General features: G+C 35.1%; 1 protein-coding gene across 1 annotated transcript in view; it reads right to left on the reverse strand.

Moving 5' to 3' along the window:
- Positions 1-24,891, reverse strand: part of BRWD1 (bromodomain and WD repeat domain containing 1) — a 70,873-nt gene that overhangs the window by 4,821 nt on the left and 41,161 nt on the right. The window contains exons 26-41 of the mRNA XM_015813807.1: positions 22,582-22,706; positions 22,414-22,496; positions 21,702-21,813; positions 20,591-20,652; positions 18,367-18,522; positions 18,007-18,127; positions 15,661-15,786; positions 14,410-14,482; positions 14,181-14,216; positions 13,885-14,031; positions 12,213-12,365; positions 10,473-10,636; positions 9,030-9,265; positions 6,837-7,004; positions 3,973-4,860; positions 1,696-2,559 (exon numbers count right to left, since the gene is read on the reverse strand). Coding sequence (XP_015669293.1) covers positions 1,696-2,559; positions 3,973-4,860; positions 6,837-7,004; positions 9,030-9,265; positions 10,473-10,636; positions 12,213-12,365; positions 13,885-14,031; positions 14,181-14,216; positions 14,410-14,482; positions 15,661-15,786; positions 18,007-18,127; positions 18,367-18,522; positions 20,591-20,652; positions 21,702-21,813; positions 22,414-22,496; positions 22,582-22,706 — 3,514 coding nt within the window. The remainder of the gene's footprint in view (positions 1-1,695; positions 2,560-3,972; positions 4,861-6,836; positions 7,005-9,029; positions 9,266-10,472; positions 10,637-12,212; positions 12,366-13,884; positions 14,032-14,180; positions 14,217-14,409; positions 14,483-15,660; positions 15,787-18,006; positions 18,128-18,366; positions 18,523-20,590; positions 20,653-21,701; positions 21,814-22,413; positions 22,497-22,581; positions 22,707-24,891) is intronic.

The raw sequence follows: 24,891 nt of genomic DNA on the forward strand, positions 1-24,891 counted from the left end.
ACCTGGTGGGCAGATGTCTACAAGAGGGACTCCTCCCTCGACGCCCAACCAGGTCTCAGTAATACCCGCCAGGTCCGCATCCCCCTCTAGAATAAGGTCTTGTATGAGGGGGGCCTTATTTACCACGGACCTGGCGTTACATAACAACAGCCGATAGTCCCGGGCCGGGGGATCTAAGTCTCCTGGAGACCGAGTAGGATTTATAAAACAAGTTAAAACAAATGATACAATAATTTGATCATAATTAGTCCAGATTGTTATACATTTTGATTTACTGTTCATGAACACTTGCTTGTGTACTCTGCCTAACAGATTAGCTTGGCTTCTCCCTTCACTGTGAAAACATGCTACACTATACTGAAAACTACAATGAAGTTCTAAAATTCAACTATCATTTAGATATTTTTGGTGCTAATATTCTAAGTGATTTTTGGGAACTTCAGTAACCTTAATATAAGAAACATTTTTTTTAAAAAAAAATCCTCAGGGTAGTTTGCAATTTCTTGCTCTTCCTATTTCATAGCTTTGTATATGAAAATCATATGTGCATTTTGTATTGTACAAACCTTAACTCTTTTTTAATAAACTCTTATTTTTTTGCAAATGTTCATTTATTTTAAATAAATATAGGTAATCCCTGACTTACAACCATTCATTTAGTAATTGTTTGAAATGCAATGGCACTCAAAAAAATCACTTATGACCATTTTTCACTCTAATGACTGTTGTAGCATTCCCACAGTCATGTGCTCAAAATTCGGACACTTGGCAACTGACATGTATTTATGATAGTTTCAGTGTCCCAGGGTCATTTGACCACCTTTTGCAACCTTTTGACAAGCAAAGTCAATGGGAAAGCCAGATTCACTTAGTAATTGTATTAGTAACTTAACCCAATTATAAAATGGGGCAAAGCTCAATAACTGTTTTGCTTAGCAATGGAAATTTTGGGTTCAATTTGTAATCATAAGTCGAGGACTATCTATAAGTCCACTGGAGTTGGGCAGCCAATAAATTTAAATAAGTTTTAAAAGACAAAAATTAAAAGAAGCACAAACCCCAACATACAAAAGCAGTAACATATTGAAGAAAAAGTAAAAATTTAAAGAATATTAACTATCTATAGGAAAACAGTTACATACTAAACAATATTTAATAATTTCTAGACAAAAAAGGATATTGTAAAATATCAAGAAATCTGCGTCCAACACACTCTTGTCAAAAGATTAAACATCTATTTTAACACAAAAGTTTTTTGTTTATTTAATATGTAGGGAACTTAAGTTAAGAATTACATTCCTTATAATATGAATAAAATATATTTTATAGATGTAATATTAAATGTGTTGCATTGTTTCTATTGAAATGTATTAGATTAGGTCCCCCAAGGGCTGGACCCCGTGGTATGGAGTCCCTGTGAAAACGGGCCACTGCCGTGCTTCGGGGTATGAAAACAGGATGCCGCCGAGCCTCAGGGTGCGAAAATGGGGTGCCGCCACACAAGAATGGGGCAGGTTAGTATCACGCTAGCCCTACCGTGTCGCGCGCATGCTCATGGCCCTGCGAACACGCACGAATGCATGTAAAATGCTTCCCCCCCTTTCCCTCCGGTCCCCCAAACAAGAAAGGTTGCTGACCTCTGATTTAATCCTTTGATTATCAAAGAAAGGATATTATCAGTATTATAAAAATTACCTTTCTTAATGTCATCTGATTTTTCTTTCTTTTTCTTGGATTGTGTTGTGACATCGCTGCAGTTGCTAGCATTGGAATAAGATTCGATTTCCAAATCAGAAGGGCAACTGGAATCTACTCTGGCTTTAGATTTTGGGTTTTTTGAAGATTCCTTGCTATTTGGCAGAGAATCGGTTCCATATCCTTTATGCTGTATTTCAGATTCATTTTTAGATTTTCCTGAAGAGTCTACGGTCTTCTGAAACATGTGCTTCTGTTTAATATTGTCACTGCATTGATCTAATTCAGAATCTGCCTCAGATTCAGAAGTGACTATAGTATTATGTGCAAATACAGAATGTTTATCAGGACCTCTATCGTTTGAGAGTTGGCTTTTCAGATTTTTCTCTAGAATGACATTTAAACTTTTATCACATGCAGTTCTAGGCTTGTGCCTATGGGCTTTTTTAATATGCAATATTTTTCTTTCAGCACCTTCAGAATATGAACTGTTTTCAGAGTCACTACCATATATCCTGGCAGCTGTGGAAGACTGAATACATTTTCTTCTACAGTACTGTTTCCTTTTTGCTTCACCAGACTGTTGGCTTCCATCTGCTGAGCTATTTAATTGCTTTCTAGTTGTAGAAACAATACCATGATAGTTCAGTTTTCTATTGTTGGTACTGCCGGTTCTAGTACTTTTTGAATTGGCGAAGTCTTCCTCATCACTCACAAGACTTAATTTATTAACAGTCACAGTACCGCTTCTAAGGGGCAATTTTCGATAGATGTATTCTGTTTTACCAACTCCTATCTGACAATCACTTTGGTATGGTCTTTTTCTGGTAGATTTGTTGAGCCCATTTGCTTTGACAACAGAGTCTATAAAGGCACACAGAATAATTACGTTAAAATTGCACAATATAAAAGCATTAAAATCTCACAAAAACTGTTGAAATAAACACAGTTTAAATAAATAACCCAGTTGAAGATAATAAAGGTAAGTAAACATCCTTACAGCTAAGGCAAAATTTACTCATCATTATCAGCTTCAGAAAGTTTCATGATCTGACTGCAAAAACTAACAAGATATATGATGACATTTCAATATGTCAAAGCATTAAATACTAGATTTAGTAGATAGTCATTTAAGGTTATGGTTTTGAGCACTGTAATTTGAAGAAATGCTCATTGCAGCATCAAAACATGGCTGCCAATGACATTCATAGGAAGAAAAACTATTGAAGTCTGGGGAAAAAATAATGGATATAAGGGAGATTGAGTTTTGAGCTTACCTCTGCCAATTCTGGGACACACGAATAAAGGTAAATATATGTGACCTGAGTCGGTCACTGGGACCAGAGGTTTATTCTTCCAAGCTTGCGGGCTCGTGCTGGAGCCCATCCTCAGGGAACTCCTCTTTTTCCAGATGGGCTCCAGCACAAATCTGAAAGCTTGGAAGAATAAACCTTTGGCCCCGATGAACAACTTATACTGGATACTACAATTCTAGGACACTCTATGTCCCACTCTAAAATTCTTCCATTGAACTTTTTAATGGCGTATTTGTTTTCAGTAAGTTCTACTCACACAAATTACTTGTTCTTTCTTGCAGAATTGGTTTTCTAAGCTAATTCAAGCAATCTTTTTTCTCAGACACACACAATCCCTTGTAACATAACACGTACCCTGCATATGTTAAATATACATTTTCTAACCTGCCTATTGCTAGTTAGCCCAATTTCTTGGCTTTCCTTCTGAATGCCAGTAACTTTCTTCCAGCTTAATCCCCTCAAATTACTTCCTGCGCTACACTGAATTACACCAATTTTCCCACATGTGATGCTCAATAAACATTTGATTTTTCTGCTGTTACCTTCAAGCCTCCCTTCAAATTAGGCAGTGGGAAAGTCAGTGTAACTCATGTAGAGCAAATAGTAACTGAGGGGATTGGGCTGGAAGTAAGTTACTGGAATATAAAAGGGTCAATCTCTTCCTTGTTTATGGGTTGAAGAAGTGAAGGATAAAGTCAGAATTAGGCTAACCCTAACCCTGCACCAGTAACTGCTTTATCATTTTTTTAAAAAAATATGCACATCTCAAACAATACATTAAAATACTTGTTTGATGTGACTAAGGCTGTATTCCTAAAATAAATTAAGGTGGCTAAATTGCACATAAATCCTTAGACTGAGATTACATTGTTGTGCTAAATGACACTAAAAGAAAAATATGGAGCATGCATAACATTACACCCTTTTATTTTAACACTTCATATAGTTTAAAATACATCACCTTTCCTGATGTCTTTCCTTTCCTGACTTTTTCTTGAGTAGCTGCTATCAGTTCCAGATTCTAAATTAGATGAGTCATTTTGGCCAAGTTTTGAAGTTTCAGAAAAGATTCTGATCTTTGAAGAAGGAGTCTCATCATCCCTTCCTGACTCCACTCCTTCTGAATCACTCAAAATTTTAGCTTTCCTGAAGCGAAATGATGCCCTTGTAAAAATACGTCTTGGTAAAACTTTACATTCTTGCTCGGAATCTGTCTCAGAGCTGCTGTTGGCATTAATTTTGTATGAAGATGACAACCGATGAACTGTTTTCTGAATGCTCTCATCATCTGATGTATGGTTTTTGGAGTCATCTTCTGAACATTCTAGGCTGTGTTTCATTTTGGGAGATACACGACAAGCAGTTCTTAATCGTTTTTTACACTCTTTAACAGGGTACCTCTTTGGTGTTTTTTTCATCCCACTCTCGGAATGTGAATTACCACTTTCAGATCCACTACTACGCCTTTTTTTAACAGCAAAAGATTCAGTTTTAGGAGCTTTTTTTCTGTCAGACTGTTCTTCCAATTCTTTGTCACTTTCAGAATAAATGGAACTTTCTTCTCCATAATCATTTAATAATAACTTTCTGGCTGCAGAAGCAGCATTGCGATGAGGTAGCTTTCTATTTTTGCTTCTGGTACCACCACTTTCCGAGCTGAAGAAGTCTCCTTCCACATCACTCATCATTCTTAATTTATTAGCTGCCACAGTAGCACTTCTACGTGGTATTTTTCTATACCTACCAAATCTATTGCTCAAAGTTTCATAACGCTCATTTGAATTATCAGTTTTTCTTTCCCATATCCTTTTCCTTGTAGTCCTTTGGCTATCTGCATTTCTTTGTGAAGCTGGACATATAAACGAATTAATGAATACACACGCACAAGAAACATTTTAAAAAATAATTTTGTCTATTCCTAAACTCTAAATTATGCAAAGCTTTGGGGTTCTGGCCTTAAGTAAATGTAGGTATGTGTTCTTTCATCTTTTATAAGCCATTTGGAAGAATATTTTCCATAGTTACATTTTGCTGACAGAATACATGCAGATAAAGATTTCCAATTTGCATTTATATAAATGAAGGGTGAATGGGCTGAGAGAAAAAAGGAGACTGAGAAAGTTGTCCTTAGAGGCAGTTGATGAAATCCCAAAGAAGTGAAAAGCTTTAAAGACTAAAGGGTAATATGAATGAGATGCACTGATGTGGTGAAAGTAAGCATGGGTTGCAAAGCTAGAAAGAGATGTACAGTGAACACCACTAATGTAAGCTAGGTCAGCAGTTGGTTTTACTATGAAATACATTTCTGATTACCAGCAAGAAAGAATAATCTCATTTCTAGCCAGAATGCAGGTCTTAAGGCTTATACCTGGAGAAAAGTCCCTCCTCACTCCTAAGTTTGCCTTCCAGGAAGAAGTAGTGGCTTTCTCATTGCCACATTTTGAGGGCTTGGGAGTAGCATATGAAAACAATGGCAGCTATACACCAACTAATTCAGGGGTCCCAACCCCTGGGCCGCAGCTTGTTTGGAACCAGGCCGCACAAGCAGCACGCAAGTATGATGCCCAGCTCCATTTGCATAAGCAGCGGGTGTGGCACTGGCACCTGCGCGTGCCGCTCACACGGAACTATCCCCTCTCCCCCTGCCAGTCCGCCAAGCCAGAAAGGTTGGGGACTGCTGAACTAATTGATACCTTTAAAAGGGCCAGAGATAGGCTAGAACAACAGATTGGAGTAAGAAACTATATGAAATCACGCTAACAACCAATCAAAGGAGGAAAAGAATAATTTTCACAGGTTGCCTTTTGAGTAATTTCCTGCCTTTAATTTCTTTTCTTATGTCTGCATGTCTTCTGTATTTTGTAGAATAATGCCCTTACTCTATAAAAGAAATAGTGTGATGAGCATGTGCACATGTTTTATTAATAGACCTCTAGTTTTCAAGTGCCAATTGAAAGTAATTACCTTATTAGCTAACTGTTTGAAGTCCAATTTATCATCAGGAATTCTCTTTTAATAAGACGTATCTCATATTACATGGGCATTCAATAATGGGTGGTGCCATTACATCAGATGATGTTTTTACATGGGCATAAAAATGCTTTTATGTGCACAAGTACAAGGTTGTATTAAGATGTACTTTCATGTAATTACCCCATGATACCCTAGACGGGGCATTTTGGAAAAAAAAAAAAGATATACAACAATATTTCAGAAGGCTTTTGGAATAGGAATTATGGAATTCCATTATTTTTGCTTTTTTGCATTATTTAATGTAATCTCTTAACATTTTTGAAATTATCTTAGTACACCACCTCCCATTTGGGCTACTGTAATATGTTCTACCTAAGGCTGCCCCTGAAAACCACCCATAAGCTGCAACTGATCCAAAATGCAGCACTATTATTATTATTATTAGTAGTAGTAGTAATAACATTAGTAATAGTGTTAAGTAGATGGACTACAATGTACACATGTCAAACCACTACTTCATGAACCACAGTGGTTCCCTATAATTATAGCACCTTGAACTCTGAGTGCAATTCAAGATGCTAGTAATTACCTATGGTATTAAGTCTTCACTACACCAAGCAGGTTATTTGTGGGGCTGCTTCTTTTCAATTAGCTTTTTTCCTCCCATGGGATCTAACATAGCAATCTACCAAGATTCCCTTTTATGAGTTGGTAGCCATATAATTCAAATAAATAAAATCTTATAACAATGTTTTCATGTTGGGTTTATCATACTTTTTAACAATTCTGATTGTCATTAAGTTGCTCGGGACTTACAGACATAACATACATTTAATATATATAAATATATACCTATTTGTTTTTGCTGATATACTTTACTTCTAGTAATCCTGAAGATACTTTGTTTTTCTCCAGAAGTTCCATTATGTAGTACCGGAGACGACAAAGCCGTAGAACTCTCTTTGCTCTCCTCTGAACTACTCGAAGATGAAGCAGTTGTTGAATGTTCTAACTCACTTTCTGGAAGAGTTAAATGAGATAAAGCTAATCAGAATTGTAAAGATTTCTCTCATGTATTTTAACATAACAAGAAGTTGTAGACAGCGTTTGCAGAGTTTTGTATTCTAAAGGATGCTAGATCTTACTCAATGTATTCTGGCAACAGAATAGCTACCAGTACATTATGTGTGTGCTGTGTAAAGTTTTGGGAGCTCACCAGAAAAGGTTTAAAATGATATAGAATAAGAAAGGAAAAAAAGACATCAAATTCTACCACACAAAAATCCAACTGTTTAAGAATGATTGCTGCATAAAAGAGCTTTATAAAACCTACGGTTAACATCTCTCAAACTTCAATAGTCAATGTTAACTATAAAAGTTTCTTAAGTTAACTAGATCTCACTCCAAAGCCATTTTAGAAAAATGTGGAACTTATTTGCTCTTTAGTTACTTACATATGAAACATAGGGCTAATAACATTAGGACTCAAAACAGAAATACTGCAATGTAAAATATAGAACATGTATCTATAACTTTAGCAGAATAAGATGTTGATAAAGCTGTAATATTTTAAAAATAAAATTATTAGTCTTAAAAACACCCCAATACAGGTGATTTTTTCCCTACATTTTATTAACAATTGGTAGATCTGGAGCAAATTGATTATTTGGAACATTGGTTTATTTTCCCATAATTTAAAGATAATGGGATACTAAATAAATGCAAAATATTATATTTTATGGATATATTATAGTCACATTGGAAAATGAGAAACATTTCCATGATTATTTGACATGTGATACTGGCATAATTCCAGCACTAGGAGGATATTCCAAGAGATCCTAGAGGTTTTAGCTTTACTTCTCCAAAGTTGGTGATAATTATTCACATACGGACATAAGAAGATATTATGACTTCTGAAGAAGTTATGGCATCCAGCTTATGGAAGGACTACGGTTGGTTACATGTCCCTACAAATGTTTCTGCAAGCAGGGACAGCATTGGCAGGCATTGAGTTCTGGCAGAAAAAAATTTCTGTGGAAAATGAGAGATCCCCCCCTTGCGTTCTGGATAATTGCTCCTTGCAAGGAGATACAGGAACTGAGTTTCTTATAATTGTGCGTTGAGTGGCTTGGGAGTCAAAGGATTACCATCATGCTCAAACTCATTATGCAGCCTTGATGGACACTTTTGACTTGCAAAACCCCACTTTTGGATCTAATAAATTTACAACTTAACAGAGATCTTCTGACCAGCAGGGAAAAAATGAAGATATTCATTGAGTCACCTAGTTTTTAGAATTAAGAAGAAAAAACCTCTATCTTGAAGATTTTAACTTAAAAGAAAAAGCTGAACAAGTCGATATTTAAGACACTTTTAAAACAGATAAAGGAACAATTATTTTAGAAAACTGATTTTTTTTTCTTTCACAAAAGTACCTATGAAAATAGTAAAGCCAACTAGAAAATTAGACCAGAACTTCATGGGATTGTTGTTTGTTCATTATTAAGTTGTTAGATATATTTTACAAAATTTTCTGTTACAAATCTTTAAGCTTATAATTAAAGCACTTTTTTTTAAAGGATTGAAGAAAATATCTGATGATGCTCTGGTTTTTAAACTCTTCTATTTTTGATGCTTTTCTTGAGGTTGCCATTGTAATATTTATGGCCCCAAAGTGAAAAGTAAAAGGCCAAAGGATGTTTGCAGAAACATTTGTAGGGACATCTAACCCACCGTAGTCCTTTCATGCCCTTGGATATCAATAAGGTCACCCAGAGCCTCCAATCAGTGATGTCCTTGGTGCTCTTTGAGCTTAGTTGTTTTCTTGCAGATGTTTCATTACCAAATTAGGTAATGTCATCACCTTTAAAAAATGTAAATTCATAAAGGATTTTTTTTTCTCTGTATTTTTTTTAAAGAAAAAAACTCTCTTTGAAAGAGGCCCACCAATTCCTTACTCTCATCATAAAGCCAAGCAAAGAAAGCAATGTTAATAAAAACTGGGGAGGGAATTAAAAGCAAGTTTTAATTCAGTTCATTTACCTGTTGATAATGTACAACTTTGCGCTACTGCTGTCTTTCTGGTCCGTTTATTTGATCCAAAATACGAGGCAGAGGTAGAGTCAGAAGATATTCCAGCAATACTACGAGTACAACTAGTCGTATACACTTTATGGCTTGTGACACAGGATTTTTTGCCTGATGTATTTTGATTAGAAGAGTTTTCTGTCTCAGACTGAATTTCTGTTTGAGATTTACACTGCTTCTGTTTTGTGTTTCTTAACATACAGAATGAAAACAATATGTAGTTGATTTAATGCAATTTATTTTCTAAATGCTTTTGTATTTAATTACAATTAATGTACTGGTTAAGACTTTGTGATAAGAATGGGGGTACCCAGGCATTATTTATTTATAACCCACCTTTATTATTTTTATAAATAATTCAAGGTTGCAAACATACCTAATACTTCTCCTCCTCCTATTTTTCCCCACAACAAGAGCCCTGTTAGATGAGTTGGGCTGAGAGAGAGTGACTGGCCCAGTCACCAATTGGCTTTCATGCCTAAGGTAGGACTAGAATTCATAGTCTCCTGGATTCAAGCCTGGTGCCTTAACTACTAGACCAAACTGGCTCTACATCTTTACTCTTCTATGCAACTTTCTAGGTGATTTTGAATCATTCATGATCTCTCAGTACAACCAACAATAAAAGAGAAGAAGGAAAATTTAGAGGGGGAAGTGCTATGTATGTTGTCTTAAACTTTGGACAACAGATAAGATTACTTGTAATAAATAAAATAAAACACCTCAATGAAAATTATATACTGTATTAGATATTAATAATGAAATCATATTAAAGTGATGCAATATAATGCACAATATTCTTAAAAGTATTCATTATTGTAGTTTAATTAAATTTAAACTTTAGAGTTTAAAGACTAACAAATAAAAAAGGGAAATTAGTTATTAATTAAGGAACTTGTTTGAGGTGAATTACAGTTTACTAAAATTTCTGTGGGGAAAAAAGTAAAGAAGCAGCAGTTTAATTCTGGCAAATTTTGAAATGGGAAGGAGGTTGGATTGAATTATTTCAGAGATCCTTTCCAACTCCATTTATGCTTATATTCACTATGGAAAACAAAAAATAGCAACAATTAACAAACATGGAAGAAGTAAGCAACCATCACAACCAGGTATCTATTTGATATGTATTTGTTATGACTGATTTTCCTTCAGTATCCATTCCAATATCTGCAGACGAATTATTAATGCATCCGTGCCTATAATTTTTCCCCAAAATATTTATAAAGCAGGAAATAGTTTATGATAAAGTACATTCAAAATGAATTGTAGAGATCAAAACTAACTGAATATGAGAATTTCCTCCTGTCAGTTATTGGGATTAATAAATACTGCTTAAATAAGGACCAAATCATCTAGTACCAAAATGATTCTAAAAGTAATATACATTGACAAATTTACCTCAGTATTTTGGCAGAATGTTGTGCAGATTTATTCAGACTTTGCAACTTCCTGCTGGATCTCTCACTTCTTTCATTGTGCTTTTGCCCAGTTCTATAGTCAGAGATAATTCTTCTAATTTTTTCCTCAAATAGTGCAGATATTCTCAGTGTCATACTATATATCTACATTAGGAAATGCAGACTGAATTAATATACTATGAAGGTTATGCAACTGATAAATTAATGATTTTATTTTTAAAAGTATGAATTAACAATATACAACCTATCACTACTCCTTTTCAGTTAAACAACAATAGCAAACAAAAGAAAAGGAGTAACAAAACAGTAAGCCATAAAAATTAAATATATGAAATAAGAAAAATAATGAAATTGATTCTTTTCACTTTTATTTTTTCCATTCATTCTGATAGGTTTTTATTTTTAGTTCTCTTCACCTAGTTCAACAATTTATTTCCATCAAAAATGCTTGGTTTATTTCTATCTCATTAACTTAACCTGTTCCCGTTCTCTTTGACTACATTCATACTAAAATATGAGTATTTTCTCTTCCTCAATGTTTTTTTTGCAGCAGTAATTATCTTTTAAACTTTTCTTCATCCATAATCTTTTTCACTTTTACTTTCCAAGCACCCATTTTATATCCTATATTAGCATAACTTCACAGACTTCTATAGAAGGTAATATAGTTATTTTCACTCTGTTACAAGCAATTTCACCTCCTCTTTCCTTATGCCCACTTGCTATTCATTCTGTTGAAACAGTAATTTATTTTCTAATACCTTTTATATAGAATTTGCACTTTCTCTTCCTGCAGTCATTCAATTAACATCCTATGCAAATTTACCCAAAAGTATGACCTATTCAATTATAGGACGTACTTTAAAGGAAATATGCATATGGTAGCTCTGGTTACCCTATTGAGCATATTACCATACTGAGCACATCATCATATATACTGACATATAAATTGATGCATGGAGAATAATAATTTAAAACCAACCATCACATTTTTATCCAAACTATCATTACCAATGTTCCATCTGTAAGAAGCTGACCCTCAAAATTATTGTATGTTTTATTATTCAGAAGTGTCTTATCTGCTGGTAGTACATTTTTAATTGTATTTTGGTTAAAAATTCAAAGGTTGGTTTATTTACAGATGTACATATCCACAAGTATATATGGGATATATGGTTACTTTAAAAAGTAGTACTGTATACACTCAAAGATAAGCGGAACCCAATTTTAGGACTGTATTTTGGCATATTAAATTATCCACCTATCTGCAAACATGTACAGTGCTTCTTCAGTAGACTACTCTTGTATTTGGGCATTCTATTTCTCAATTTGGCTATAATGAACATCTGCAACAATTTAACCATAACAAATGAATGTTGCCTAAGAAAGCTTAGAAAAGTGAATATACTGGAATCAAGTAGTATTTGAAAATATTATCCAAGACATTTTAATTAACACATTTAGCCACATAGTTGAAAGAAACTGCTTATACATTCAGAGCATGTATTAAGGACTTCTCAAAAGTCTTATGCTTATTCTCCTTTAAACTATGTGTTTTTAAAGTAAAACTATTTACCAATTGTTCTCATAATAGAGTTTTGATTGATTTCACATTTTCAATTATCTTCCAATATGACTTTTGTTTCCTATCCCTCTAACCTTTGCCTAACTGCTAACAATACTTATTTGGTTATTGCAGTAAATAGTATAGAAATGTTACCTTAGACCTTTTGTTTGGGGTATATGCTTTAGCATTGCTAAATATTAGTCTGACATCTTTGCACAGTTCCACTGGAGTATCATAATTTTCAGCTTCCAGTGTTTCCTTTACTGTGGCTAAGTCCATTGGTGTGTCTATAATTTCTCTGTAGTCCTAAATAAAGATAACCAAATGCCTCCATTATTAAAAGGCTGGGGTGGAGTTTCTCATATACAGGTGAAAGCCTGTAGACAGATAGACAAGACAGACACAGAGAGGAAGTGTGCAGACTAAGTTAACTTTAATACACATTTTTAAGGACTAAAAGCAAGCACAACTAGTAGTCATAGGAGTATGTAGCTTGGAATGAAGTCTGAAATTAGCATGTCTATTATCTCAAATAGCATTCGAATAACTGTATTATAAAAATATATTACCAGTTTATTAAACTCTAAAATCCTAGTGGATTTTTGCTAATCCGGTATAATTTGTTTTTCTTAATTTATATTTTATCATTCCTTTACAAGACTATTTAATAAGTATCATGCTAAAGAAACACATTTCCTTAGCCCATAAAAATCCAATTTTTAGAAGTGTAATTCTCCTCTTAACTGTGATGATAAAAAGGGAACAAAAACTACAGCAGTTTCTTTCTGAAGATTGAAAAGGCAGAATAAAAAGTGAGAAAAAGAAAAGAGAAAGCGGAGTGAGGGAAAGCATCTTGGATATATTTGCAAAAATTTCCAAGCATTTTAATTTCAGATGATTTAGAATCTTATTCATTAAAATAGCATTAGTATAGTATAGTATCAGTAGAAATACAATACAACATTAATACAATAATAATATAATGTAATATATGGACTGTTTTATATCTAATAGGCCCATCAATGCATTTAAATTATGAAAGGGTAGCTGATAACTGTATATGGATTCTTCAACTACCTTCCAACCAAGGCTTATCTTATTTCATCTCCAACGGCCTTCCATCAAAGTGTTAAAGTTTTCCTTTTCCAGAACAATTTGGGGAGATTCATGCTTCAGACACTACATAATTTTTAACTTGCTGAAAACTGTAAATTAAATTATTTTCAGCAAGTTTTATTCTGATGCTGATAATATTCGTTTTATTAGGATTGTGCTGTGACTCAGAATCAAACATGGAATGCAAATACTCAGTGTGTCCATCTCCATTTCTATAACAAGCTTTGAAGATCACAACATGAAAAAGGCAGTATTGTTGCATGGCAAAAGTGTATTCTTTTTGTTTAAAGTACCCTTTCTGTGCTTAGGAAATACTAGATTCAAGGTTTAGCAACTAACTTGTCATCAAAACATCTGTAACTTTATTTGCTTTTTGGCAGTGGCAAGATCATGAGAAATTGCAGAAGAGATTAGATATTGTATTATGGCTGTACTATGAACCATATTCAAAAGAGTAAAAGAAACTGCCCATCATCATGGAATGGTAGGCATTCTGTTTACTTTTCCACTTAGGAAATAAAATACTGTATTTTCTCTTAGGTGTACTATGATTGAACAAGGGTGCCTTCCGACTTGTCCACCAGAAATTCCTAACTGAACCAAACGTTTTTCTTGTTTTGAATAAAAAAGTACAATGGATAAGAGAATGCTTTAAAATGTGGCATGATTGATGTAACTGACTGTAACTGATCAAAAAATAATTACTTACGGGATACTGCTCCAGATCAACAGGCTGTCTAAAGGGTTCGGAATCCTCACACTGGAAAATTAGATTAACAAGTTCCATACATTGTTTCTTCCATCTGTTTTCATCATAGTGTGATTTTGTGATATTTTTTCCCTTCAAGGATTGTCTCTTTTAAAAAAAAAAGGTAAAATACTCATAAATATTTATGATTTTTAAAAATGCAATTACAACAAATGAATTGCATTCAGCCACTTAAAAATACAAAACTACTACTCATTCACAAAGAAAAAAGTTATGGATAGATAAAATTAACTTACTTTCCTAGAAGATGTCCTTGGTTTATACTCATCATCCTAGGAAATGAACCAGATATATTAACCATAAATTTATTTTGAATTAAGGTACCAAACACCATTTTGCTTAATATGTTTACTTGGTTGAATCCAAATTAATTCTTCAATTGTGGAAGACTAAAGCCTAACAACATAGCAATGAAACAAATATGAATAGTTAACTGCAAAATATACAGAAAGAGAGCTTTATTACCGATTCAGTAGCAGCAATGCTGTCTTCATTGGTTGCAGTACACAACTCAAAAATGTTAGGACAATTTGGATTCCTGAAAAATAGAAGTGTATTTCAGACACAAAGGTATGACTCTTGACTATCAGTGTAAGTTTGAAATCTGTTTTTCTGAATGCTAACATTTCATGGCTTTTAAAAATAAATAGAAATTGTGTTTTAAAGTGTAACAAAAATGTATAGGTAGTCCTTGATTTACAACCACAGTTGGGACTGGAATCCCAATTACTAAGCAAAGCAATCACTAAATGAGATGTCACGTGACTGCTTTGCTAGCAACCACAATCCTGTCTCCTGGGTGCTGTTATGAAGTGAAAATTACAGGTCATAAAGTTGAGATCCAATAAGGAGTGCAGAAGTGCCTCAAGGGGAAGGGGTGGCCTGGAATAGACCATGTGCAAGTTAGGGGATGCTGCAATATGGAAGGCTCAGCTGCCTCAGACTGCAAAGCTGCTACATCACAGAAGGTTCAGCTGCCCACCTAGCTCTACAGTGTTTACAACTGCAGGGGCACTGCAACTTCCTCCACCAGCCTATCTCCCCCACCACTAAGGTTTTTTAGCTACCCTGCACTCAGCAGCACTCAGTGGCGGCAATGTTGGGGCTGAAGTAGAGGCCCAGGGCCTCTAGCAGTACCAGGCCTCTAGTACTAGGCCTCTACTTCAGCTCCAGCACCACCATTACCACTGAAACATGCTACCTCAAGCCACAGACCACTGGCCTTGGTTGCTTCATACCATTCTCCAAACCAATGTCATGCTCCTTCTATAAGCCTACCTCCTGTTCTTTCTGGAAGTTGGCCTACCATTCTCAGAAACCTCCTACTCTTCCCCAGGCCTCACAAGAATAGGGCACTGGTTTTTAGAAAAGCAGAAGCCCTGTTCTCATGATTCTTCAATGCCTCATTCTCCAAATCATGTTTGCTATTTTGCAAGCCAGTGAGGTATCTGAACGATTGAGAGAATGAAAATGAGGCTTTGTAGCATGGAGACCGGCATGCAGAAAGAATGGGATATGCAGCCTGGAAATGATGGTACCATGTGGACATGGAAGCAAACTGGGTCTCAGAAACATATGGATAAGTATAGTAAATAGTATTATTTTAAGCTAGATTTAATTGGATTTTGTACATCAGAGACACATATAGCAAATAAACCTGGTATCACTATAAATAACAAGCTCATATTTTGCTGTTCTAACGGATATATTGCTTACCTTATAAATTCTAAGAGTTCATCAGTGATTTTCTGAGCAGTCTTAGCAATTTTGCTATTGGGTTCATTGAAGGTCCGAGCATTGCTTTCAATACATCTCACTTCCCAAATCAATGCAGAAAGTCTCCTAAATATTTAGCAAACAAACAGTTAAACTTGCAGTCTCTAAAACTGGATCTTTAAGGAAAAAATCAACAATTCATTCTTTTTTATACTGGATAAGTATAAAATAATTTGTAAAAGGGGAGGAAAATTTACTGCTTTATCTTTTTTTGCAGCACCCGGCCAGGCTGGATCCTACATGTTAAATGTTAAATTTATTTGATTACTTTGGCCTCTTTTTTTGTACACTATTTTTTCTTTTTTGTTGTTGTTGTTAGGATTGAATGTATGCTTTTTTGGTTTTGTTGTTTGTTTTTCTGTTTTGTATTTTATTTTTTATGATAAAACAATAAATGATATTAAAAGAAAAAAGAGTGTTGTACTTCCTAAAGGTTTAATTGTACCATGCAAAACTAGTGTTTCATGCATCAGTTTCCTAAGCAATTACAGAAGTTTTTTTTATTTCATCTCTTATTTATTCCAAACTTATACAATGCAAAATTAATAATAGCAGCATAGATATAATTTTATATATCAGTCTTCCCCAATTGCCAGATGACATTGATAACCCACCTATCTTCAAGAACAGGTGAAATGAAATATCTGAATCTACTATTCCTATCCTAATCAATAAAGTAAAGGTGTCCTTAGGATATGACAGAAACTGCACATCACCAAAAGTACCATACCCATAGTGGAGCAGGGTGGCAGCGGCTTTATGTTTAGGGCAGTGGTTCTCAACCTTTTTAATGCCGCAACCCCCAACCGGTCGTAAGTCGAGGACTAAACCGGTCATAAGTCGAGGACTAAACCGGTCGTACGTCGAGGACTAAACCGGTCGTAAGTCGAGGGCTACCCAACCGGTCATAAGTCGAGGACTTTCCCTGCCCGGGAGCGCCGCGCATGCGTGGTTCCGCCCCCTGCGCCGGCCGAGGTGTAGCTGGCAAGCGGCAGAGACGGAGCAGGCCGACCACCAGCTGGCCCAGCTCAAGGGAGGTAAGGCACCCGCCGGAAAAGGGGGAAAAAATGGCGGACAGTCTTGCTTGGCGACCCCCGTGAAATGGTCGATCGACCCCAAATGGGGTCGCGACCCATAGGTTGAGAACCGCTGGTTTAGGGGCTGCTTTTCTTCAGCTGGAACTGTGGCTTTAATCAAGGTGGAGGGAATTATGAACAGTTCCAAATATCAGTCAATTTTGACACAAAATCTTCAGGCCTCTGCTCAAATGCTGAAGAGGAATTTCATCTTTCAACATGACAATGACCCAAAGCTTATCTTCAAATCAACAAAAGAATGGCTTCACCAGAAAAAGATCAACGTTTGGGAATGGCCCAGCCGGAGCCTGGACCTGAATCCAACTGAAAATCTGTGGAGTGACCTGAAGAGGGCTGTGCATAGGAGATGCCCTTGCAATCTGACAGATTTAGAGCACTTTTGCAAGGAGGAGTGGGCAAAGATTTCCAAGACAAGATGTGCCATGCTGACAGGCTCCTACCCCAAAAGACTGAATTCTATCATGAAATCAAAAGATGTTTCAACAAAGTATTAGTTTAAGGATGTGCACATTTATGTAATTACGTTATTGTCCATTTTTTGTTATTTCCCCCCCCCAATAAGATTTCAGTTTATTTTTCAATTGAACTGTACAGCTTATATGTTATGTTAAAGGTGAAAAAAAATTCTGAAGTGTTTTATCTTGGTCAAGGAAGACGATTTGTTTCAAAATCTCGTGGAGGACATTTTTCAATTTATGGATGTAATTTTTCCTCTAAGAGTTTATGGGCAGGGCATTTGTTGCTCATCAGTAGAAATAGATGCCAGAATTTTTCAGACTTGCTGCCCAGTGTCTTTTTTTCCTATATTATTTTTATTCTATTTTAAAATTAAAATAAACAGAAAGCTAGTATGATGCAATGTAATCATCAGGCTTTTTATTTATATTTAAATTCAAATTTAGAATTTTTTTATATAATGAGAAGCTAAAGCTTTTTCTAGTTTTTCAAAAAGAAACAAATAGAATGCAACCTGAGGAGACAGAGGGAACAACTTCACCAGTTTGCCATCGGGTATTATGATACCATGTTTCACCATTTTATGAATACACAAGTTACTCTTTTACAGCAACCATATTTTAAAGAATGTAAGCTCTGAAAATCACATATGTGTTCATCTCCCCACAAAGATCATCAATCATCTGAAGTTTAACTTCAGATCAATTTTAGAAGCTAGTTCTATTAGACTAACCTGTAGAAATGATTCATCAGTCTCAGCCGAATAGTCCAAAGATCGGTTGGATAAGCTATTACTGTACTGTACTTTGGATATGTATTCAGATCAACTGGACTAGCAAAAGCTGCTGAAATATCTGTCAAAATAATTATAAAAATAATAACATAAAAAAATAATAAAGATAAAAATAATTTTAGCTGGTTGAAATAACTAAATGCATTGTCAGTAAATAATGCAGTATTCAGTAAATTGCAAATTAAGTTCATTTTACAAAACCTGTACTACTTATAACACCCAAGCAACTGAATTTAGTGTAAAACACTATATATGCCTTTATATTGATCAAAACACAGCTATCAAATGTTAAAACCTTACCAAGTCTCAAAAGTTGATCAATTCCACAAATAATTCGTTCACACTCTTCACTCTGCGATTTCCCCTGCCATTCTCCCTTTTGAGGTTTATACAGTAGTTTTGCCATTTCTTCAGCAGTAACAGAAACACTTGCTCCCAGTTCTTTAGGTTGATCAACTAATTAAAAAAACATGTAAAAGAGAACAAAAACAAAATGTAGCAAGGTTAGCAATTCATTTTATGCCAAACTTTTATGTCAGAAATTAGTGTCAGGCACAAAGAATCAGACCATTCATAAAGTTGCAGCATCGAAGATTTATTCAAACCTATTGTCAAGGTTCCAACTAATGAAGCCACATTAAGCAGAACTTCTAGAGGCTTGAAGTTTCCTCAAAGCACATGTTTATTGGATACATAATATCAGCACGTCAAAAGTGAAACCAACTCTGAAATTTCCTTAGAGATTCAATGTAACTAAAAGTAATACTTCCCTCCCCTCTATTATGCTACAGATCAAAGCAATTGGCGGGCTTCTCAATTCATTTTCGCTCCTCCTTCCAGCACCTGTGGGCATGAGCTTGGTTCCCACAGGACTGCTCGGTGTTTTGTGTAGCAATATAAATAGCAATACTACTTTCCCCCTTCTTCCCATCTATGCGGCAACTTAGAACGAAAAAGATGGCTTCAGCCAGGTTCGTTTCAAAAGTTGACACCTATACACAAGGAATCTAGTCAAGTAACAATCAGTACTAAATGGGCACTAGAAAAAGGCACTAGAACAGAAATCAAGAGGGCCAGGACTTGGATTTCTTATGGCAACACAAGGACTCTAAACTGATGACGCTTGTAACTCTGTCCCTCCCCGAGCCCTGCCTGCTCTTTTCCTACAGTTAATGTTTTACCAGTAAAATCATTTCAATTTTTTGCTTTCTAATATTCAATATTTATCTTCAGAATTTTCCACACTGATTTCTTCAGAGCTAGAAATGGAAATATTTAAAGTTAAGTATATTTTTAAAAAATATAATAGCGCAACAACTGCTATGAAATTATTTTTTGTTCCTTTTTTTTGCACAAGCTGTTTTTGTTCTCTTAGAAAAAATGCTTTAAGTGCCTATTTACTTTCTCTATCAAAAGAAAAGTGGGCAAAAGGAATGATTTTGAGTATACATTTGTATCAGAACAACTTTTTGAAACACACAGAGCATGAAGTAAAAACCAATCACATTCAATATATTGTTTTAATTCAGTCACTGTGAATGTTGTTTGTCCCAATATATTATGGTCTACTCTATGACTTAGCATGTTTTATAAACTCAGCTATTTATAATGCATTCAGTAACCATGTATAAGGTTACTTTTATCCAAATGCAATTTATGCTTCAAATTTGTCAATACATCACTTGAGATCAAGAAAGTTATGTGTATCTGAGCAAAGTATTATTCAAGCAACACCAAAAGGAATGTATGTGTTTTGCTACCGCCTATAATGAGAACAGCCATTAATATGCTTCAGTTATCTTATTTACATTTCTAAGAACAAACAGTGAATACAGGGAATGGCTTTATCAATCAAGGTCATGAAATTAATTATTCCTATAAGGCAGGTACTACTGTGAAAAAATATTATTAACATGCTAATTTTTTTTTAAAAAATAGATGGCAAATACATATATTGAGCTTAGAAAGACATTCTGGTGTTTGCTTATTACAATTTACATGTGCTACACTACCAGAGATTTTAGGCAGCTTATGTTATTAAGGGGTGAGGGGGAGGGGGGAATGGAACCCCGAAGAAGGTTGAAGCCCAGGGTTCTTAAAGTTGGCATGTCCTCAGTAGTGGGAGCCTCTAAAAGCCCTCTTGTTAAGATTTCATTGGACAAGCAGATTCAACTTCCAGAAGTGTGGCACAGATACATCATGATCTGCATCATGTAGGGCAGGGGTGTAAAATTGCCAGCCCGCGCCCGATTGCATCATGCGGAGGCCACGCCCACCCCAGCTCCGGCAATGCAAAAAAAAGTTGCAATACGTCACGACATGTCACATGACGCGGCAAGTTTGACACCCGTGATGTAGAGTTTTAAAGGTAACCAATAGCACTCTGAATTGTATCTGGAAGTTAAATGATGCCAACTCCTTAGTAGCTAACTGCTACTTAACTACTACTAGCAGTTTTTAACTGCTAGTACTAACTGAATAAAGTGACCACTAGGAAAATTATAAACAAATTAGATTAATATACCATTCTCTGGAATTGGTTCCATGTCCCATGGGCTAAGTCGCTCAGTTTCACCATTGTCCCATCTATTTAACAAATTAGAAAAAAACAGTGAAGATATTTCTATGTAGAAAATATCACATTCTAGATGTAAAATTGCACTACTGTTACATGTTATATGTATATACTAGGTAGAATATTTTCTTGTGGGAATAAAATTATAAAAGGAGTTAAAGGTATTTTCATTAATATAAGCATACATCATACCCCTCACCTATATTCTTCATAGGAACCCTGGTGATGCAGTGGTTAGAACGCAGTATTGCAGGCTAACTCTGCTCATGATCTGGAGTTCTATCCTGACAGGCTTAGGGTTGACTCAGCCTTCCATCCTTCCAAAATCAGCAAAATGAGGACGCAGATTGTTGGGGACTATATGCTGACATTGTAAACCGCTCAGAGTGTGATATAAAGCATTATGAAGTGGTATATAAATCTAAGTGCTATTGCTATAGTGCTATTGCTATCAATGGTCCCCAACTCCAATGTGCAGGACTCTATGAAACTATGAAACTCACTTTCTAGTAAGTGTTTAGGATCAAAACCAAGATTACAAACGTCTGCATAATCCATCCACAAAAACTAGAACTCCTATGTTTATCTTATCTGGCCATCTTTTTTTCTCTCTTTCTAAATATATTCAAAACTTTCTAAAATTTATTTTGCTTTATGAATGGTCATGCTATTTTTTTTTGTCTTCAATTCAATTAGGCAAAAAGTAAAAAAAGCTCCAAGATAGCCAATTTGGTGTAGTGATACCAGGCTAGAATCTAGAAGTGAGTTCTAGTCCTGCCTTAGGCACAGGTCAGCTAAGTAATCATGGCCCAGTCTCAGCCGTAGAAAACAGGCAATGGCAAACCATGTCCAAAAAAAGACAGCACAAAAGACCCTGCAGGAACTTGTCCAAGCACTCACCAAGAGACAACCCTGATTCAAAGGTACCTGCAAACCCCCCCCCCCATTTTTCATTATAAAAACTAACATGCTTTCAAAAATTATAATTTGCAGTTAAAAGGGACACAAAGTTTTTAAAGTTATCATTAAAATGACCATCCTGAAGCAAACATGTACGTACTTAACAATGTAACACTGAAAAGGGCTATCTGGATATTGTGGTTGATATGGCTCTTGGCTCAAAACAGTTCCAAACCACCAGGCATCATCAATAATTGAACGAAATCGATCATCTGTAAAGAAAAAAATCCCCACAAATATATTGTACTAAAAGTTATCCGACCTCTTCTGTAACAATTTCTATAGTCATTCTAGAACATCTAAAATACTGTGCTAAGGAAGACACCATATTTGGTCCTCAGATATTTTTGGAATAGTTCCCATCATCCCTAATCAGGATAGCTAATGATCACTGTAGTTACAGTCTATACTGTACTTCAGGTTGATGCTTTAAATATAATCATAACAACATAATTTATTTACTAATCATTAAGCAAAATTGGATAGGTTTAAAGCTGTAAATTATTTGACTAGATTATTGGACTATATACCTGTGAGAAGCCTGACAAACTTTAGTATCTTCTATTTACAGAAAATTGTTAGGTTCAAGTATATTTCCTGCATTTTATAAAGTGGGAGTATCCTCAAAAAAAAAAAAAAAAAAGCTCAAGTTGTTTGATTTGGTTAACAATCCAGTTTTAACACCCCCACTACATCTTTGTCTGGTTAGCAGAAAAGTTTTAATTTTTAAAATGAATATACAATGAAACTATAAATAACTAAGTAAGATTTTCAATATGATTATTTCCATAGTAGGGCAAAACCTAACTTACAAGGTTGCCAGTTCCTTTGCCGTGCTTCATCATAGAACTGACGCAACACCAGGAAATCAATAACATCTGGCATATCGTGGTATCTAGAAAGATTAAATTTTAGTCAAATGCGCAATGACCAGACTGTGGATACAATAATAAAAATAGAATAAGGAAAAAGATACATACTTGAGAGAAAATGATTTGTCTTGAAGCTGTCCTGTAACATGATCCATGAGAGTAAGTTTAAGACAGCATAGTGTAGGAGGTCCAACTTCATAACGTATCCCAACAATTTTTACCAATTCTTGATCCTAACAAATTCACAAACATTTTTGTTAGTATTAATACAAACATTAGCTAAATTATTTATAGTTCTTTATATGATAGATAACCTACGGCAGGGGTAGGCAACCTCAGCTCTTTTATGACTCATGGACTTCAACTCCCAGAATTCCCGAGTCAGCATAGCTGACTTGGGAATTCTGGGAGTTGAAGTCCATGAGTCATAAAAGAGCCGAGGTTGCCTACCCCTGACCTACGGCATTCCAAATCACACTGAACTTCCTTTCAACGTGCCTGAGGAGGAAACTCTGAAAAATGCTAGCTGTAGTTTAGCAACATTTGAGTGCCATATGTTAATAATAATAATAATAATAATAATAATAATAACTTTATTGTCACTTTGAAAGTACACCAATCGGCATACATCAAAATGAAATTTCGTTGCATACAGCTCTCAAAGGGTCACCACCTCCGATATACACTCCTTGTTCGTGGCCAGCTCAAGTTACAGATCTTCCATTTTAGTCTCTAGGGAGCGAACGATGGCAAACAGGACAGATGGAAATGGAGCTCCATGTTCTATGTGAAAGCATGTAAATGATAGGATAAATTGTGCAAAAATGAGCAACAACAAAATATTGTACATTAGGACACTGTGCAAAGAATGAATTGTGCGCCAATATATGGCGTTCACCAGCATTGGCAAGTGACTAGATTTGTCCATGTTAATCGGACAAATTGTTTCTCTTTTTAAGTCTTGAATGACTCTGGAGGATTACACATATAGTACATACTGGAGTTGGGCAAGCACTACATGCATTACTCCAGCTAGATTCCCAGCTTGGAAAGCAGCCCAAACTGCCTTGTGTTTTCTATTCTATTCTGGAGCCTTATTCAGGAAAGCCAGAACTTCTAGCAGGGGAAATGTGCAAATGAAAATTTATTTAATTTATTTTTTAAAGAAATGGAATGCAATTTGTGGAGATGTTAGACAATTACTAAAGTTGTAAAATTTAACACACATTTGCACAGAAGATATACTGTTTTTTCACTGCAGCAACGACTTGCTAAAATCACTGCTGTAGGATCTTTGCCAGAATAATTTGACTTGGTTTTTTGAATTTATTTTATTCCTCTCAGAATTTTCAAACTGGGGTAGGTTATCAAAACTTCAGAAATATAATTAATTCTTCCAAGTACAGACTCATGGTGGCATCATTTTACATACTAACATATGCATGCTCACTTTTATCAGTATGACGAATGTGGGATTCAGAGTGGGAAGTGAATGTTGGGTTCTAGGACAAAAAAGAAACCCATCCATGTATTGTTCGTTTATTTAAAATTAATTATAGTTTAAGAAATAAATATTGGTTTATAAGAGGGATAAATGGAAAAATAAAAATAGACTAAAATATTATGTTTTTTAAACAAAGTAAAAAAATCTGACATGCAATGTGAAAACCATTTAAAGAAAACATGTTTTGAAAAAAGCTAATTTATTGCTTTTTAAGTCATACTTGAGAAATCTACAAACTTAAAAAAGCAACATGGAATGAGAGTAAAACCGTTATGGATCAACTTTTGGTGACTCTGTGGATTAATGGAAACCATCCCAACTTCTTGATAATAAGAACTCATAACTCTTCCAAAAACATTTCAGTAATCACTTTGATCTCTTGTATCCACTTTATTTGTTGTCTTCCTCTACAGGTAATCCTTGACTTATGACCACAATTGAGCCCAGAATTTATGTTGCTAAGTGAGAAATTTGTTAAGTGAATTTTTCCCTATTTACAACTTTTCTTGCCACATTTGTTAAGTGAATCACTGCAGTTGTTAAATTAGTAACACAACTCTTAAGTGAATCTGGCTTCCTCATTGACTTTGTTGGTCAAGTCACAAAAGGGGATCACATGACCCAGGACACTGCAATCATCATAAATATGAACCATATTTACCATCCAAATGTAAATCGTGACATGGGGATGCTGCAATGGTAAATGTAAAAAATGGTCATAAGTCACTTTTTTCAGTACTGTTGTAACTTCAAGTGAAGTTATGAACTATTATAAGTTGTGGACTACCTGTACTTTCTTTTTCTTCAACCTTGTTTTTCTAATCCACCTTCTACTTTTATCACATGTGCAGAGCATAACTGCTTTGTGACAGAACAGGACAATTAGTTTTTATTTGGTCCAGGACTCACTTACT

The sequence above is a fragment of the Protobothrops mucrosquamatus genome, unplaced genomic scaffold (assembly GCF_001527695.2).
Source record: "Protobothrops mucrosquamatus isolate PMUCROS unplaced genomic scaffold, P.Mucros_1.0 scaffold197, whole genome shotgun sequence".
Classification (NCBI taxonomy): Eukaryota; Metazoa; Chordata; class Lepidosauria; order Squamata; family Viperidae; genus Protobothrops; species Protobothrops mucrosquamatus.